Source organism: Esox lucius, chromosome 17, assembly GCF_011004845.1.
Source record: "Esox lucius isolate fEsoLuc1 chromosome 17, fEsoLuc1.pri, whole genome shotgun sequence".
In the NCBI taxonomy this organism is placed as follows: domain Eukaryota; kingdom Metazoa; phylum Chordata; class Actinopteri; order Esociformes; family Esocidae; genus Esox; species Esox lucius.
The window spans coordinates 10,771,220-10,788,331 of NC_047585.1; the positions used below are offsets into that span (position 1 = coordinate 10,771,220).

At 36.9% G+C, this 17,112-nt stretch overlaps 1 protein-coding gene across 1 annotated transcript in view; it reads left to right on the forward strand.

The window, feature by feature from the left end:
* The first annotated feature begins 1,411 nt into the window (after positions 1-1,411).
* Positions 1,412-17,112, forward strand: part of LOC105031221 (immunoglobulin-like and fibronectin type III domain-containing protein 1) — a 28,133-nt gene continuing 12,432 nt past the window's right edge. The window contains exons 1-13 of the mRNA XM_010905536.4: positions 1,412-1,631; positions 5,823-5,922; positions 6,087-6,209; positions 6,336-6,478; positions 6,946-7,045; positions 7,200-7,241; positions 7,345-7,387; positions 7,496-7,682; positions 7,892-8,005; positions 8,133-8,295; positions 15,895-16,167; positions 16,365-16,865; positions 16,967-17,091. Coding sequence (XP_010903838.1) covers positions 5,871-5,922; positions 6,087-6,209; positions 6,336-6,478; positions 6,946-7,045; positions 7,200-7,241; positions 7,345-7,387; positions 7,496-7,682; positions 7,892-8,005; positions 8,133-8,295; positions 15,895-16,167; positions 16,365-16,865; positions 16,967-17,091 — 1,866 coding nt within the window. The 5' untranslated portion in view covers positions 1,412-1,631; positions 5,823-5,870. The remainder of the gene's footprint in view (positions 1,632-5,822; positions 5,923-6,086; positions 6,210-6,335; positions 6,479-6,945; positions 7,046-7,199; positions 7,242-7,344; positions 7,388-7,495; positions 7,683-7,891; positions 8,006-8,132; positions 8,296-15,894; positions 16,168-16,364; positions 16,866-16,966; positions 17,092-17,112) is intronic.

Here is a 17,112-nt window from a genome sequence, read left to right on the forward strand (position 1 = left end):
TTTTGATTAGGATACATTAGTGTATTTGGGAACTCTTAAAAAGTGAAACAGTTTCTTTGGGTAGCTTAAGTCAAGTGCATTAGCTGTTTTAGAAATACGGAACAAACATAGGCAACTGCTATCAGTTTATTTACTACCTCTACATCTTTGATGACTACACCAATGTCCTTTGTCAGATGCTGTGGTCCGTCATACTTCCGAACAATGTAATGCTCCTTCACAGTCTCCTCAGCGTGGATGTCCTCAAATCTTAAATGTGTTTTGCTTGCAGTATATGCTTCTCATTGTGTAATGATGATTTGCTAATTGTTTCAATAAAAAACAACGTTTTTTTGCTCTGTGTATTTATTATTCACTTTCTTTAATATTATTTTTCCTTTTATACATTAAGTATAATGTAAGTTAATCTATTACTCATTATAATAATAATTCATATTGATATTTATTTGTCTGTTAACTAAATGCAATGCAAAACAAATGTTTCCGAATGGTGTGTTGTAAATACATTTATATCTAGAGTTTGGTGTAAATAATGATACAAGATTATATAAATGTTTTCTATTCTACATTTTGGACTTGTTATTTAACGTAAATCAGTGGTAAATATTTATTAATATGCAATCATTATTTTGTGATTTATGACAAATCGTTGGTAGTATTATTCACCATGGCTTTCTTCTGGAATGTTTAAAATTCAAATATACTTATTGAATATTATATTGCAACCTATGTATATTTTCCAGTGCACTCATTTGAAATATTGCTTATACTAGCTACTTGAAAACTATTTTTTGACATACTGTACAGTGAAATACACTTTGGGAGCAATGTATATCCCCTCAGGGTATAGTTTTCTGTTGGGTCGGATCAGTTATCCAAGTTTTGAGTCACTGAAGAGAGGGTTAGCCATACATCAACTCCATTCAAGGTTTACTACATTTGTTGCTTTCAATAAATAGTTGGAATTTTATATCACCCTTTAAATGTGGCAAAAATCACTGACACGATCAACCTCCTTTTTTCACATTGACAAGTTAATTCTCTCTAGTTTCAATATTCTGCTTGAATAACATCTTAGTTCCCCAATGATTAATCATGTTCAAAAGTGTCACACTGAAATATAGTGAAGCTACATGCTCAAACAGGTATAACTGATAATTTCATCAAAGACTATTATTGATTTTTACCTGCAGTCAGTCTAACATTTACAATTATATACCAGTCTACGTCCATTTACTTAAATGGAAATGTACCTTTCAGGATGTAGAGATGTTCAAAATCTTCTGCTCTGTTGATGATGTTCATCTCATCATGTCACTTCTGTTACCACCGTTTAAAACATACTCTATAAGAACCAGACCCAATGTCGACTTTGAACTTTAGTTTTCAAGGAGGAGTTAACAATCAGTTAACTCTTGGTGATAGCTCCTTTTCAAGAGCCACAGCACTTTGGCTGCATATGATGTATGTTGGTAAGCCTATCCCTAGCACTCATGGTGATAGTGTATGGGCTGGCTTGCACAGAGCATCTCAAAAAGGGTTTATTGCCTCTTGAAGACACAACATTCAAGTATCTGAGCAACTGAGAAGAGCAGAGAGGAAAGAGGAGAACACTGTCAAAGAAATAACATGTAAGTCCATTCCCTGAAAACAGGATGAGGGGCAAAAAGTTAACATCTGTGCCTAATGATTATTTATTTCATATTGGTATTAATGTTCTGTGGGAGGAGAGTCTAATATCTGTGGTGTTGCATTGTTGCTGTCTTGGCACATCCCTATGTCAAAATCAGCCAAAGGTAAAAGTATCTGTTAGGATAGCAAGTATAGTACTTGGTATAGTGTTTACTGTACAATATTCAAATTAATTTAAGGTTTTCATGATGCAGAGTTGTTGAAATATGTAAGGGCATATGCACATATGCATGATGATAGAGAGGCACAACATCCAATTCTGAAATAAAACATAACAAATTAATTAGAAGTCAACTTGTGCAACTAATTTGACAGAATCTAATTAAAAGTTCACAATTCCCACTGTATGTCAACGTTATTATCTGATTAAACTGATAAACCAGTGGTAATTATGTATTTAAATTATGTATTCACAAGTGTGCAGGTTGAGTGCAATTCAAAAGTATACCATTATTTGCCTAGTTGATATTGTATTCCCTTAAACCTATGGGATAGACGATGGAATCATGTTAGGGATTTTCAGCACTGAAAGCTGAAATGAAGTAGCATAGCTTAATCAGAAGACACTTGAAGATTTAAAAAACTAACCAAAAGTAAATTAGAATGTACGTAAAGCTGACACTAGATGAACACTTCTCTAAAGGAGTCGTCTCCTAACTTTTAAGATGACGCTGTGTAGACATTTACCATCACTGGAACAGCACAGCCAGTAAAAAGATACTGACTGCCATAAGACGGAGCTTGGTGTCCTGGGACATAGACCTGCCACATACCGATCTCATGCATAAATCAATCCCACGGCACAGTTGCTTGGCATGGCTATTTTTTATCACCTACAAATATGGAAGTAAAGGACAGATTCAGTATACATAACACTTACACAGCATGCTTAAATGCACCATCTCCATTACATTGTTTCTCATTAACAACCCAAAATCAATCTGAAGTTATTCATGAGAGTGCTGCCTTTTTATCTAGTGAAAAAAGAGTAAAACACATTTTTTGTGTAGTTTATGTAAAAATATTTCACTTATTGCCTAACCTCATGTAATGTATTGTGATCCTAGTAACGCCTCTGCCTAACCTTGAAGAATTGAAAATTCAGAATTTGATGATGAAGCCAGAGAAAAGATGAGTCAATAACTAATAATAGAAAAGATGCGAATTACTGTGAAGATTCTTGCTTCTTTGTAAATTGTACCCCCTGGATTTTATCTCAACTAATGTAACATTGCTAGGACAAGCAAATAGGTCTAAATATTAAATTCAAATCTATTTCACTTCAGCAAGACCAATAATGTAGCCTACATTCTAACTGTAGTACATTCTGCTAAAGTGGGAAAAATGTATATTAATATTATTGTAAAAATGGAGGAAGACCTTATCACCCTATACCTTCTCCCAACTAATGATACAATTAAGTTTTGAAATAGACAGTCACACATTTAACTCCAAGCAGAGTTGCTGCTGATTACCTACATGTCCCAACATCCATCGTAGCTTTGGGGAGCGTGATTTAAAGGATGAATCTTCAGAGCAGATCCCTCCTTGATGTTTCAAAAAGCATGCAATTTAACATGGCATTGTCTTCATTCATGAGTCACAAATGTAAAATATGGCAACAGACTATGAGTACAGACTTAAAAGATCTATACTTATTATAAGACATGTATATACTCTTTTCAAATAAATACCAAATATTTTAAATATTTATTTGACTGATTATGTATTTCAAATGATTCCAACAATTGTATCTTTAAAATACAAATTGTGAATACAAAAACATAAAAAATACAGCTTATGTGCATGCTTGCTTTGGAATTTAAAGAAAACACATAAAAATACCTTAAACAGTAATTAAACCCAGGCCTGCAAACAGTATAGTGGCTCATGTCTCTGCCAGTCACTCTGAGAGTGATGTTTTGCTCCCATTTATTAAGAATTTTGCACTGTAACGTGGTAGACATAAGAGAGTCACTGTAGTCTACAGTAACCTGTGCCAGTTGTTGTTTTCAGCTAGTTACATGCGTCACATCTTGGTCCTTGATAGATAGTTTTATGAGCTATGTGACCTATCGCATGCAAAATTAGGCGGGTCACTTTTCCCCTGCCATAGCCTACTTATTGCACGCTAAGTATTCTATGATCACAGGGATTCTTTCATTTACTGTCCATCTTGAGTTACCACCCTGTGAACCGTATCATGATCCAATCAACAGCAGTAGGTTGTGCTACAGTAAAAGTTAAGTAAAAAATATATATATAATACTGACTACACTTGTGGCTTCAAGTGTTTTCATTCAAAGATATAAATAAAGACTCCTTTACAAGAACATTGATAAATCAAAGATCATTATCAAAACTAATAATAATAAGAATACATTTCAATCCAATGTGCACATAGAAAAATTATTGTTTTGATTGTAAAATAAGCTTGTTTAAGCTTCGGGTGTTTTTGTTATTGAAATGAAAACATTTGCTCTGGGAAATGCAGTATTAGATAAATAAGAATGGTTTTAAGTATGCTTTAAACACCAACAAAATTATATTTTTCACTGGAGACAGGTGAAATTGCTGCTACAATGACTCTGAGGCTTTCCCATTGCACCCTTTATTTTCTCAGTCAAAAATAATAATTGTGATCATTAAAACCGAGTCGTGCAAATGAATTAGTAATCAATTAAGTATGGTATATAGAATGATCTAGGCAGCTTTCAGAAACAGTTTTTATTCATTAAAATATAAACATATGTACAGTGGATATAAAAAGTCTACACACCCCAAAGATAAATCATGTCAGAACTTTTTCCACTTTTAATGTGACCTATAATGTGAACAATTCAATTGAAAAACAAACTGAAATCTTCTTGGGAGAAAAATGGAAACCTTACAATAACCTGGTTGCATAAGTGTGCACACCCTCTTATAACTGGAGATGTGGCTGTGTTCAGAATTAACCAAATCAAATTCAAACTCATGTTAAATAGAAGTAATTACACACCAGCCATAATTTTAAGTGACTCTGATTAATCACAAATAAAGTTCAGCTGTTTTTCTGACATTTTCTTAGTTGCATCTCAGAGCAAAAGCCATGGTCCAGCAGAGAGCTTCCAAAGCATCAGAGGGATCTCATTGTTAAAATATATCAGTCAGGAGAAGGGTACAAAATAATTTTCAAAGCATTATACATACAATGGAACACAGTGAAGAAAGTCATCATCAAGTGGAGAGAATATGGCCCAACAGAGACATTACCAAGAACTGGACGTCCCTCCAAAATTTATGAAAAGACAAGAAGAAAACTGGTCAGGGAGGCTTCCAAGAGGCCTACAGCAACATTAAAGGAACTGCCGGAATTTCTGGCAAGTACTGGCTGTGTGCTACATGTGACAACAATCTCCCATATTCTTCATATGAATGGGCTATGGGGTAGGGTGGCAAGACGGAAGCCTTTTCTTACAAAAAAAACCATCCAAGCCTGGCTGAAGTTTGCTAAAACAAACATCAAGTCCCTCCAAAGCACATGGGGAAAATGTGTAATGTTCTGATGAAACCAAGGTTGAAACTTTTGGCCATAATTCCAAAAGTTATCTTTGGCGCAAGAACAACACTGTACATCACCCAAAGAACACCATACCTTGCATCATCATGCTTTGGGGCTGTTTTTCTTCAGCTGGAACCGGAGCCTTAGTCAGGGTGGAGGGAATTATGAACAGTTCCAAATACCAGGCAATTTTGGCAAAAAACCTTCATGTGTCTGTTAGAAAGCGGAAGTTCACCTTTCAAAATGACAATGTTCCTTCTCTTATGAGTCAGTCCTAGAGTTTTCAGCCTTTGCAGGAGGAATCAATCAGGTTGATTGATTTCTCAGGTTACTGCAGTCTTTGGGCAGTAAGTTAGAGAGTGTTAGGAAGAACTAGGTTCTGCTATACAGGGGATGACCTTGTTGACCACAAATTTAAAGAATAACAGCATAATAACAGCAGAACAACAGTTAAATTGGTTATCAGCAGAACAACTGGAAACATCAATGCGATTCTGAACAAAAGTGTTACAAAACAAACATGATGCCGAATACAAATTCTTAAGTTGTTATTAATTCAATTTCAACTATGTGTTCTCCATTTTAGTAGCAGCAAACCAACTGAAAAGCTGGCAGAACTATTGTTCATATCAACATGAAATTCTTCAGGAAATCTAAAAATGAGGAGCCAAGCGCTGCAGGGCAGTGTAAGCAAAGTTGTTTTTTCTTTTAAATGAATGTTTTATAAACATACACAACTTATCAGATTGTAACTAATCAATGTCAACATTAATACCATTCAACAAATCAGTATGTTTAGTTGTTGACTTTTTGTAGTTATTTTCCTGCTTTTTGTCTTACATTCTACTAGTGAAAATCAAAAAGAAATCCTCGGTCCCTGGGGTCATGATTACACAGTTTGTGGAGGAGCTTCCTGCAGGCATGACCACCCCTGATTTCATCCGTAAACCCATTGCTTTGACTATTCAGGAAGGTATGGTTCATACATCAACCTGCAATTATATATTATTTTGTCATTAACTCAACAATAGTTTCTTGTTTAGAGCTTGGAATATACATTATACTGAGGTGACATTAACAGAATGTTTCTTTTATACAGGTAAATTAGCTTTTTTTAAAGCAATTGTGTCGGGTAACCCGAAACCAACGGTGCATTGGACAAGAAATAATGGAGAAATAACTGACCCAGAAAAATATATCATATCATCTGATCCAACCAGTAATAATGAATACTATATAGAGGTGTGTGTTGTTGCAAAGGTGCAGAAATGTTGATTCCCTTGTTGTTTTTAAAATACTCTAAATTCTATTTAGAATTGAAATGGCCAACAGGTTAAGTGTTTTTTCTTTAAAGCCAGTAACGGTCCTAATCATGTTACTCTTTATGAATTATTTTGTTATGAAGGGACAACAACACAAATCAGTGTAATGTGTTTGTGAAGAAATGCTGTAAAGAACAAGTGCTGAATATTTCTGTATTTGAGTTATAAGAGTTCATATTGGTTCTGTGAGGTATAAAACTGAAAATCAAAGAAGACATTATTTTGAACATGCTGAGAGAGTCTGGTTAAACCATATTAATGTGGACATCTAACCACTTTCTTTGGTTACATCCATTGTCCTCAATCTAGAGTCAGAATAGCAGACACTACAGATACTGACATACAGATTTCCAAAGGGTTTAAATGTTATTCATTTTGTATACACAGATGCCAGAAGTGTCCCCAGACCAAGCGGATACCTACAAATGCATAGCTGCTAATGAGTATGGAAAAGCTGTTGTCACCGCTACCCTCAATGTAATTGAAAGTGAGGACACCATTACTTCTACATATATAGTGTTAAACCTAATTGCATCTCACAAACAAGTCTTCCATACTAGAGTATATCTTTAGAATCATGTGCAATAAAATGGCCAGACTATACTGTGTTTGAATTAACCAAATTATATATTGCCTTTCAGTGGGATACAAGAAGAGCAAGGCTATGCAGGATGCACGTGCTGGTCTGTCCTACATTTTTTTTATCAAACTTTGAACTTTGAAACACAGAATAAAGTAATTGAAATTAACTGTATAAAATAACCTGAAAGTGAAATCTCAATTTAGCTGCTGCGAAGACGGAAGATTTCAAAAATCTCCTAACAAAAGTGTAAGATTTGTACAATACAATCAAACATAGCTATATCCTAACATTCAGGATCCTTATTCTAGCATAATTATTTTAATGCGTGATACATTATTATAACTCTTGATCTAGGTTGGTGGAGCCCAACAAAGCTGAAAAAAAAGATGGAGAAATAGATCCAAGGTTTTGGGATGTGTTGATGAGTGCCAATAAGAAAGACTATGAGAACATCTGTACTGAGTTTGGAGTCACAAATTTCCGCTGGATGCTGAAGACACTGAATGCAAAGAAGGTTGAGAGGGAGGAAGAGCAAGCAAAGGTTTGCTGAATCAGAGATTGTCAAAGATATTGAAATAGGAAGCACTGTATATTGCCTAAGTTATTTACAAATACATCATTTAACAGCATGTGACAATCAGAACGTAACTGTGTAGTTCCTCTTACATATGCTACATGTTTTTATTCAAAGATGAACCGCAACTGAATGTTACTACAGCTATTAATGGTCAACATGTTTTCCTTCTACAGTTTATAGAACAACTCAGCAATCTAAAACACATTGAAGTCAAACCTGGTGGAGGTGCAGAGTTTGAAATTGAGATGTCGCTTAAAGACCCCAACCTGAAGGTCTTCCTGTTCAAGGTGAGAGTGGTGTAAAGCAATAAGTTGAACATGTTTTACTCTATGTTAGAATAAATAGTAATTATGTTTTAAAGAAAGACATTAGTTTTTATGCACACATTAAGGCTGCAAACTTAATCTTGCACAGGATGGAGAAATGATTCCTTTTAGTCTGGACTCAGAAGAAAAGCATTTCTTGAAGAAAACAGGCAGAAGATATACTTTTGGCATTAAGGATCTTGGTGGAGATGATGGAGGATTGTACCAAGTGATAGTGGGGGGAGTACCTATTTTCTCAACTGACTTTAAAGGTGAGATGTCAATTCATGTCTGAAGTGTTCTCACCTATAGGCTACAACTTGTTCTTTAGAATAGTCGGAGTGTATGCTTAACAATATAACATACATCATTCAAGATCAGGTAGACTATATCGCAGTCTATACAACATAAACATTAATGTATTTTTATATTTCTTTGGTTCATCCCATGCTCATTATCATTAGACACATGCTCATCATCATTAGGTTATTGTGTGACACTACTTAACTACACAATAATATTTAACAGTCATCTGACACAGGCTAAATAATCCCTATAATCACATTGACTGTTATCCACACCTTTCATGTGGGCATCTTCAGTCAAGCTGATTCGAAAGAGTGGGGGTGCTGTTATTCTTAAAAACTGCGGGTCAAAAATATAAAATCGCAAACAAGAATATTAAATTGCAAAACAAATATTAATAAGCAAAGCAAAAATATCTTGTAATTTGAAGGGCAAAAATCTATAAACTTACAAATATTACATTTTGTTTTCAGTTGCGATTATTTTTATTCCTTCTTTGCAAACTTATATTGAGGTTTGCAATAATATTGTATAGCTTTGTGATATTATTTCTGACCTTGCAATTCAGACCACTTTTAAGGGGGGGGGGGTTTGAAGAGGGCTTCAACATTTGCGATATATTTTCTGCTTTTGCTAATGTGACACAAATGTTGCAAACTTTGTAGGGGGTGAGGGGCACGGTAATGAATTGCGTGTCTGGTAACACTATATTGACAACCTGAAGTAGTATGAATCAATATCGTCATAATACCCATAAAACCTTGTGGCACATCTGGAAAAGCCTTTCTTTTGGCCATTACACCATTAATTTATTTCCATAGGGCATTTTTAGAATCACTTCAAATATGGTCTGTGTTTCGTGTAAGCTTACACCACCTTGATATTTTGGTAACTGTGTAAATATATGAGACACGGTGGCTTTTATCAATATCTTTACCTAGATTTAGTCAACATGCGACAGACAGCTAATTAGACACTAATGTGGCTATCTTACAGAACTACAATTTACGATGACGTCATCTCCAAGTGCATCGTAAGGTAGCTGGAATAAACACTGCACGGCCCTCTAAACAAAAACTGATCATCAAGTAACGTACAGTAGCAATAGTATAGAATGTTACAAATATAAAGACATAATCTGATTGTTTAGCTTTTTTCTTTCCAAATTAGCCATTTTTTTCATTTAAATAATGATTGGCTAAGCACAAGAATATGTTTAATCATTTTCCTACCTCTGCGAAGGAAAGGCGACGCAGGACCCTCGTGTTAAGATACAGTACTATAAAACGGCATTTTGCAAACAGCATTTTGTATGATTTGTGGTAAAAGGTTTGGTATCTTTTTATTCTTTACAAGTTCTCTATGCCATTAGATTATCCATCAGGCCATTTACATTCATATGAACATGTTACCTAGCCTGCTATCATGTTTGGAAAACTCTGAAGTACTGTATACTAACAGTGACCTATCAAGCTAGTTAGCGTATCACTACTTTGATACAACTAACAAGACAAATAGAAAGTATCTGATGGGCTAGCTGTAGTCAGCTAATACCTAAGTGTTGGTTTGCTATGCAACATTGCCTGGTGTGCTAGATAACGTCTCACCACGATGAGAACTCTCATTACAGACTACAGTAGGGCACGCCCTATGAAGTTTGCAACATTTGTGTCATATTCGCAAAGCCAGAAAAAATATTTCAAACGTTGAAGCCCTCTTCAAAACCCCAACCCCTCAAGAGAGGTCTGAATCTCAAAGCCAGAAATAATACACTCACCTAAAGGATTATTAGGAACACCTGTTGAATTTCTCATTAATGCAATTATCTAATCAAACAATCACATGGCAGTTGCTTCAATGCATTTAGGGGTGTGGTCCTGGTCAAGACAATCTCCTGAACTCCAAACTGAATGTCAGAATGGGAAAGAAAGGTGATTTTGAGCGTGGCATGGTTGTTGGTGCCAGATGGGCCGGTCTGAGTATTTCACAATCTGCTCAGTTACTGGGATTTTCACGCACAACCATATCTAGGGTTTACACAGAATGGTGTGAAAAGGGAAAAACATCCAGTATGCGGCAGTCCTGTGGGCAAAAATGCCTTGTTAATGCTAGAGGTCAGAGGAGAATAGACCGACTGATTCAAGCTGATAGAAGAGCAACTTTGACTGAAATAACCACTCGTTACAACCGAGGTATGCAGCAAGGCATTTGTGAAGCCACAACACGCACAACCTTGAGGCGGATGGGCTACAACAGCAGAAGACCCCACCAGGTACCACTCATCTCCACTACAAATAGGAAAAAGAGGCTACAATTTGCACGAGCTCACCAAAATTGAACAGTTGAAGACTGGAAGAATGTTGCCTGGTCTGATGAGTCTCGATTTCTGTGGAGACATTCAGATGGTAGAGTCGGAATTTGGCATAAACAGAATGAGAACATGGATCCATCATGCCTTGTTACCACTGTGCAGGCTGGTGGTGTAATGGTGTGCGGGATGTTTTCTTGGCACACTTTAGGCCCCTTAGTGCCAATTGGGCATCGTTTAAATGCCACGGCCTACCTGAGCATTGTTTCTGACCATGTCCATCCCTTTATGACCACCATGTACCCATCCTCTGATGGCTACTTCCAGCAGGATAATGCACCATGTCACAAAGCTCGAATCATTTCAAATTGGTTTCTTAAACATGACAATGAGTTCACTGTACTGAAATGGCCCCCACAGTCACCAGATCTCAACCCAATAGAGCATCTTTGGGATGTGGTGGAACGGGAGCTTCGTGCCCTGGATGTGCATCCCACAAATCTCCATCAACTGCAAGATGCTATCCTATCAATATGGGCCAACATTTCTAAAGAATGCTTTCAGCACCTTGTTGAATCAATGCCACGTAGAATTAAGGCAGTTCTGAAGGCAAAAGGGGGTCAAACACAGTATTAGTATGGTGTTCCTAATAATCCTTTAGGTGAGTGTATAGCCAAGCCCTAAAATATTACTGCAAAGCTCAAAAGAAAAGTTGTCAAAAAAGGAATAAAAATAATTGCAACTGAAAACAAAATATACATACACATACAAGTATTTGTAAAATTATAGATTTTTGCCCTCCACATTACAGGATATACACCAATCAGCCATAACATTATAACCACCTGCCTAATATTGTTTAGGTCCCCCTTTTGCTGCCAAAACAGCCATGACCCTTTAAGGCATGGACTCGACTAGACCTCTGAAGGTGTGCTGTGGCATTGGGCACCAAGACGTTAGCAAAAGATCCTTTATATCCAGTAAATTGCGAGGTCGTGCCTCCATGGATCCGACCTGTTTGTCCAGCACATCCCACAGACGCTTGATTGAACTGAGATCTGGGGAATTTGGAGGCCAAGTCAACACCTTGAACTTGTTTTTGTGTTCCTCAAACCATTCCTGAACAATTTTTGTCACAAGCAGGATGCATTATCCTGCTGAAATAGCTTAATGCCATCATGAAATACCGTAGCCATAAAAGGTTACACATTGTCTGCAACAATGCTTAGGTAGGTGTTACACGTCAAAATAACATCCACATGAAAGGCAGGACCCAAGTTTTCCCAGCAGAACATTGCCCAAAGCATCACACTTCCTCCGCCGGATTGCCTCCTTCCCATAGTGCATCCTGGTGCCATGTGTTCTCCAGGTAAGCGAAACAAACGCACCCGACCATCCACGTGATATAAAAGAAAACGTGAATCATCAGACCAGACCTTCTTCCATTGCTCCATGGTCCAGTTCTGATTCTGATGTACCCATTGTAGGCACTTTTGGCAGTGGACAGGGATCAGTATGGCCACCGCTGACTGGTCTGCAGCTACACAGCTTCATACGCAACAAACTGTGAGGCACTGTGTGAACTGACACCTTTCTATCAGTACCATCATTCACTTTTTCAGCAATTTGAAATACAGTAGCTCGTCTTTTGGATCAGACAGTATGGGCCAGCCTTCGCGCCACACATGCATCAATGAGCCATGACCTTGTTGCCGGATGACCGCTTTCCCTTCCTTGGACCATTTTTGATAGGTACTGTTCACTGCAGACCGGGAACACCCAACAAGGGCTACAGTTTTGTAGTTGCTCTGACCCAGTCGTCTAGCCATCACAACTGATATTGATAAAAGTCCATTTGCGATTTAATATTCTTGTTTGCAATATGTTTTTATTTTCAATATTCACATTTTTTTTTTCTTAAAATTCCTTTGCCATTCCTTGTGTCCCAAAAGCAATCCCATGAAATATATATACACAGTACAGTCAAGCATACATTATTATTATTTTCTTTTTATGTGACATTGTGTAAGCTACATCCGGTGCAATGTTTGACTTGGGATTAAATAAGTGCAAGAACTGACAAATCGCACATTAGACATTGTATATCAAAATGTATGGATTAAAAAGGCTTGTTCCATTAATGTAGCCTGTCCCAGACATTGATTTAGCCTATAAAATTAACCTGAACACTGTTTGCTAAAATTTGAAGTACCGGAATGTCGTTCCAGACCGTTCTGACCCAAGTCAAGCACTTTGTGTACAATACTCAACCAATTGCTGCAATATTCAATGACTCTACCAATTGCTGCTAGTTCGCACTTATGTGTTTTACTGCCACACTTGCCATACCTAAATGTTCAATAATACTACCCAGATTGCTACTATCAATAATAATACCCAGGCTGCTGCTAGTTTTCAGTACTCTTTCGAAACTGCTGCTAGTGTACAGTGTTATGTATATTGTAGTTGTATTTTATTATTCATTTCTGTTTAGCTATATTTTTGCTTATATACTCTTCTCAACTCTCACTACATAGTTGTCGGGTGCCATGTCACAAGAATTTCATTGGGCAGAATGACGTGTAGTTCGGTGCATTTGACAAATAAACCTTGAACCTCGAACAAATAAACCTTGAACCTCACATCATGTGGGAAGCATTCAAAGAGGTAGAATAATGATTAATCAAAATATATAGCAGGGCAATCTCTTTCTGAGAAACAAATGTTTTGTCTGTATAAACATGGCGTTAAAGATAAGTGAGGCCCTGTGAGTGATGGTTAGCACAACAGATAGCTCCCCACTCCTGGAATTCCGCTCTGAAAAATTCCTCGAAAAAAAAAAAAACATCTGAAAGAAGCCACAACAGCAGCTAGAAATTAATTTTCACAAGAAAGATTTCTAAAAGTAGTGCTATTCGTAAACATTAAACCAAGCAAGCCTAATTCAGCCTGCCCGCAACAGAAAGTGTTGCCATCTCAACATTTTAACCTGGGTCACCCACATGAAAGGCTGTCGTTAACCACTACACCACAGAGCTGACCATTTACCAGGTGTCAGTATTGCCAGGTGTCCCTATCCTGAACAAATCCTTGTTTGCGACTGGCCATTTCAATAGTTAATTGGCCATTCGTGAATGACATTGATACAGTTAAACTGACTAACGTTTCTTACTAAGTTTACCTCCACTAGAAATAGCGTTTTAACAGTGTATTAACCAGTAATAACCTTTACCAGTATCTACTAACTTACTGGAATAGTCATAAGAATTGAGCAATTGCTAGCGAGTCTGCCAAAGCTATTTCATTTCATGGCATAAGAACATATTTTTTTCTTTCATGGCAAAACAACATACTTTTTTATTTCATTCATGAATTACATTTATACAATAACTATCAATAATTGCGACAATAACTAACTTTTTCATCAAGTGAAAAGATGAGAGAATCGTGGAATCTACCAGAAGTAATTAATAAATGTTGTTGCTCTCAATAGATTCGAACTTAGGTCTTCCACATGAGAGGCACTGTCTTTACCCACTACGCAACTGCATTACACGTTTCAGCAGTCACTAGACTGCATTGAGGATTGTGTTGAACTGACTAACGTTTCTTACTAAGTTTACCTCCACCATAGCCTCTATGAACTGTATTGCTTTTGCCACTGGCCGTTTTAACAGCTTATTAGCCAGTAATAGGCTTACAAGTATCTACTAACTTCCTAAGAATAATCAAAAGAAATGAGCAATTGCTAGCGAGACTGAAGATGAACGTTTCCATGCCAGAAACAGTCACAATATAACCATATACAGTTTCAATTAAGGCTTACTTTAACATAACTACTGTATGTTAAGCCAGCAACTGTGTTAGTCTATGCTGACCCAAAACACATGCACGGATGCGTACTTTGAAAATCCACCAGAAACAGTCGCAATATAACTGTAAACGGTTTTATTTCAGGATTACTATAATGTAGATACTAATGGTTTTAGCCAGCAAACTTTTCGTCTATACGGAATAATTCATAAAGCGAACTTTGCTTCGCATGCGAGGAGATACGAACTCTGGACTTTTAGTTCACAAGTCTGCTTCTCTAACCACTATGCTATTTAACAAGGGGTAGTTAGACAGTCAGTCAATCAGTCAGTGACTCACTGAGATTTGACAAATTGAAATACAATTTATTTTGTCAGTTATGTGGCACCCATAAACTGCTCAAACTCACTGTGGCTAATTCTGATCTCTCACATGTGCATGTGACATGACATGGAAAGTGAATAAGGAATGTTTGTGCTGTCTCAGCAAATGTGGGGTTTTGGTCATTTTAACCGTCCTTCAGAGAAACAACTAGTAAAAACTAGTTAAATTGGAATTTCAACACTGTTATTTTATCCATTTCATTCAAATTGCATTAACTGCAAGCTAAACATCAACTGGATTAAATAGGGTGTATTTCTATTTCTTTGTTTATGGCCTCATCACCTTTTAGGACAACCAAATCAAATATGGAGTGGGAAGAAACATGCTCCCAGGCCTTGATTACTTCCATAAATGTTTTTGCAATCGGTGCTGAAAGTTAACTGAAGGTCATCTGCAGTTTGTAACACATATTTAAAAAAGGTTAGGTTAGCATACAACTAGCTTTGCTTAATTGCTAGAACTATTCAGGTGTAGTTGTCTGCGCCTCTCAGAAGTAGAGAAACGACTAAAAACACAACTGTGGTTGGTAATTTAGGCTATACATGTTAATACATTTTTGATAAGATAACTGCTATTCATTGGAAAATAGGATTATCTAGATCTTGATTATTTATCTAGCTGTGGCAAAAGGATATACTTTAGTTAAGCAATGTTATATCTGTAAAATTATGTCACTGGTAAGTGCTCATGCAAGTGTCATCAAGACCGATAGAACATTACATTCTCTGTGCATCTAAGATAAAATAGAATGATGAAGGAATACAAAGTAGTGATACTATACCATGAAAAAAATGCTGTACCATAAAAAGCCTCATGATGAGGCTTTTTACTATGTACTTCTTAAACTTTAAGTACATTGAATTAGATTTTCAGATTTTGGAAGGAGTTGACCATAAGGTCATCATGCTGTTAGACTAACTGGCTATCTGCCTGGCACTGTCATCTGCATCTAATAGCCCAGTGCACACTCAAAAAGTGTTCACAAAAGTTAACATGACACACACAAGTGCCATTCCATGTTGAAAATGAAGTCTTCCTTCCAAATATTTCCTTTCTTCAGTTCCCATGGTGGATTTCCTAGTCAAGATTCAAGAGGTGAAAGCCACAGAACGACAAGATGCTGTATTTGAATGTGTCCTTTCATCCCCCATGTCAAAGATACACTGGGTAGGGAAGAACCAACCATGTGAGCAAGGAGAGAAATTTGACATTGAGGTGTCAGAGGACATGCTCATCCATAGGTTGGTGATAAAGGACTGCGAGAAACTGGATGGAGGTATTTATTCAGCATCAGTAGGGATCAAGTCCTGCAATGCCTTTCTTGTTGTGGAAGGTAAGATGAAAATATTTTAAGCATATACTAGGTACTCAATTATTAAGTAGTTTATGTATCACTTACGTAACTTAAGGTCATTTATCCACATCAATGAAGTATATCAATGTAAAAAAATACCTTTTGTCATAGGCTGTCAAATTGTCCATCGAAAAGAAATCTTTACCTATGCTCTATTTTGACACCCCTTGATACAGTTGATAATAACCCTGCCAGCAAGGGGAAAAAGAAGGTCCGTAATACAACTCGAGCAGGTGTAAGCGACGTAGACTTGGTTAAAATAGCAAGTGAGCAGCAGGCTAAGCTGGAAAAAGAGAGAGATGAGAAAATGGAGTTGGCGAAACAGCTTAAAGCAGAAATGGACGCTTTGGCTGCTGAAGAGTCTCAATCAGAGCCTGAGGATATTCATGAGAATGAGATGACAGGAAATTATGCAATGGGAGAAAATGATGCCAAGGAGAAGGAAGACAAAAAACTGAAGAAACCAAAGGAAGACAAGAAGCAGAAAAAGTATGAGAAAAAAGAAAATAATGAAAATGAAACGATTGAAGCAAGTGAAGAGAAAGAAGACCATATGCCTAAACCTAATTCTAAGCCTTCAGAACAGGAAAAGGAGGAGCTTCAAGATGAAGAGATACCAGTTGAAGAGAAGAAAAAAAGAGTGAGAACAGGTCCGCTGCTCCAAGACACCATCATAGGTAAGACCTTTCAGGTGTCTGGTTATTTGAAATGTCCAGGCATTACATTTGTGTTTCATACTCGTAGTAACCATGTCACAACCAATTGATTTATCCTCTAGACCCAGGAGTTCACTTTACTTGTGGATTATCAGACATCAGAGTTATTATGGGCGAATCAGCTGAAATGGAATGTAAACTGAGCAGTGAAACCTGTGAAGGAATCTGGTACAAAGATGGAGAAGAGGTGAGTTAGGATAAATTAGTT